Source organism: Cenococcum geophilum, assembly GCF_001692895.1.
Source record: "Cenococcum geophilum 1.58 unplaced genomic scaffold K441scaffold_32, whole genome shotgun sequence".
Lineage (NCBI taxonomy): Eukaryota > Fungi > Ascomycota > Dothideomycetes > Gloniales > Gloniaceae > Cenococcum > Cenococcum geophilum.
Window position 1 is genome coordinate 773,474 of NW_027137590.1, and position 2,737 is coordinate 776,210.

The 2,737-nt window shown below is 28.9% G+C and overlaps 1 protein-coding gene across 1 annotated transcript; it reads right to left on the reverse strand.

Annotated features, from left to right (window-relative positions):
* Window positions 1–1,175: 1,175 nt before the first annotated feature.
* Window positions 1,176–1,430, reverse strand: K441DRAFT_570599 (uncharacterized protein; the record flags this gene model as incomplete). Its single annotated transcript, XM_067643928.1, has 2 exons — window positions 1,176–1,295; window positions 1,332–1,430. Coding segments are annotated over 2 exons (219 nt in total), but the record flags the coding sequence as incomplete, so codon positions are not given.
* Between the last annotated feature and the right edge of the window lie 1,307 nt (window positions 1,431–2,737).

Here is a 2,737-nt window from a genome sequence, read left to right on the forward strand (position 1 = left end):
GACTACGAAGCGAGACTAACTGTCTGACCTTGGAGCAACCCCTTTCTTCTAGACAACAATCAACTACCAACTTCAACACCGCATACGTACCACTACAAGTGATATTCGTGCACGTTGATAAAGAGAGTTATACCGACAGTCTCTTTAGTATTTTAATAGGTTATAGCCCTCTATATAGCTTATACCTTATTAGTTTATTCCTTTAGTAATTTAGACACTCTTTTATTACTTTTCTTGCAATATTTTAGATTTTATTAATAATATATTCCTCCTAAAGTCTTAACACTAAGCTTATTACTCCGTTGTGTCCTTAAGTTATTCCCTTATAGAAGTCTTTTATAAAATACTCTACTATACTCTTTAGGATATACTTCACTTTTTAATTTTTGTATATATCTATCTATAAATCTTTTAGCTATACTTTTAGAATTATTTATACCTAAAAGCTTTCTAGTATCTTATAGACTCTTTTTAGTTTATTATCCTCTTAAGTTGCTACTAGTTTAGGGTAATTATATCTAATCCATCTATCCTTATCTCTACGTAGCATTACTTCTAATAGCTTTTTGTTATTCTATAATTTAGCTTTTCTACTAAGTACATCTGCCCTTATATTTTTAGTTCCTTTAATATACTAAATCTTAAAATAGTATTCTGTAAGTATTTCTACCCATCTAACTTATCTGCGATTAAGTTCTTTTATTATTAGGAACCCCGTTAGGTTCTTATAATCCGTCTTAACTATAAATAATTTTTCTACGCCTTATAAGAATGCTCTTTATTCCTTAAGTGCTGCAACTATACCTAACAACTCTTTGTTATAGACGTTATAGTTTAACTTTAGTAGTGTTATCTTTCTACTATAGTATAATACTGGGTGCTATATATCCTTATGCTTTTATAGCAAGTATACTTCTAGCGCGTAGTTTAATATATCCATTTCTACAACCGTGTCTAGTCCTAGTTAGTAGATCTTAAGGATTGGCTCCTAGGTAAACAACTCCTTAAGTTTCTTAAATAACTTCTTTTATTTGTCTCTCTATGCCTATAGTTTTTTCTTTCTTTATAAGCCTGGTAAATGGTTTAATATTCTTTAACTATTATGCTATAAACCTTCTATAGTAGTTGCAAAACCCTAAAAATAACCTTAACTATATTATATTCTCTAGTTCTTGCTAACTTACTATAGCTTTAATTTTCTTTAGGTCTATACTAATATAACCTAATTTAATAATAAATCTAATAAAATCGGTCTTCTTTATAAAGAACTCGTATTTCTTAATTGCTACTAGCATCTACTCTTCTTATAGTCTCTTTAAAACCTATTTAACGTATTCCTCGTACTCTTCCTTAGTTATTAAGTAGATAATAATATCGTTAAGGTATGCCATAATAAACTTATTAAGGTGTTCTCCTAATATACTATTAATTCTCTTTTAGAATATTATAGGTGTATTTATTAATCTAAATTGCATTACTAATAGCTTATATAGTCCTTCTCTTAACCTAAAGGCTACTTTCTATTTATTGCCTTCCTTAATTCTAATCTAATAGTACGCCCATCTTTAATCTATCTTTATAAAAATTTGCGCATTACCTATCTGGTTCTAAATTTCGCTAATTAAGGGTAAAGGATACCTATCCTTTTAAGTGATGCTATTTAACTATCTATAGTTAATGTATAGCCTAAGTTTTTCGTTTTTCTTTAGTATAAATAGTACTAGATAACCTACTAATAACTGTAATGGTCTAATATATCTCTTTTATAAGTTCTCTTAGATAAACTCTTTAAGTGCTCTAGACTCTTCTTTAGTAAGCTTATAGGTTAGAAAGAACCTTAGACTTATTCCTAGTTCTAACTTTATCTTATAGTCCTATGCTATATAATCTACTAGCTTTTTACTTTCTAGACTCTATAGTTTCTTGCTATATTTATGGTATCTTTTTAGTATATAACTTAAGCTTTGCTTAGTCTCTTTATATATTGCTCCTACTTAGTACTATACTAACTTAGTTTATTATCGCATCTTACGGCGTTAAGTATCCTTAATATTAACTTAACCTATAATCCAATTAATCCTTAGGTTAACATCTCCGAGGTCTATATACTCCTAGTAAGCTGCCTTTATTGCCTCGTTATTACAGAATGTTTTGCCTATATTAAATTTATCATCCTTAATGTCCAATCTATAAACTGGTTCGTTAGTTCCTCTAAACTCTAATAATTTTAGCTCCTATAGCCAATAGCTTACGCTATACTTAGCGTCTTTATAAATTTGGTATACGTTATTATAACAAAATATAAAACTATTAATTAAACACTCTTTTATTCCTTATAGTATACTATTATCCCTCTATACGTGTGTGTTATCTACTAGTCTTATTCCTTTTACTATATAGTAACTCTAACTACTTCTATAGTCTTTAATATAGTAACCCTATTTTCCGCAATTTATATAAGCTCCTTCTTTAAACTATTTTTCTTACTATAGAGTCCGCCTAAACGTCTTCTGCTACTAAAATCCCTAATTTAGCCTTTGCTTCTTAGACCTTTAATTACTTAATCCTTATCCTCTAGGTTTTTATAGTCATTTATTCTATTTCTTATTTTCTTTAATACTACTTAGGTCCATTAGCTCTACGCCATACTATAATTTTTAACTTTAACTTTATTATTGCGTGCCCTACGCCTTATATAACTATAGAACTCTATTCTAACCCTTCTTAGTTTACTCTC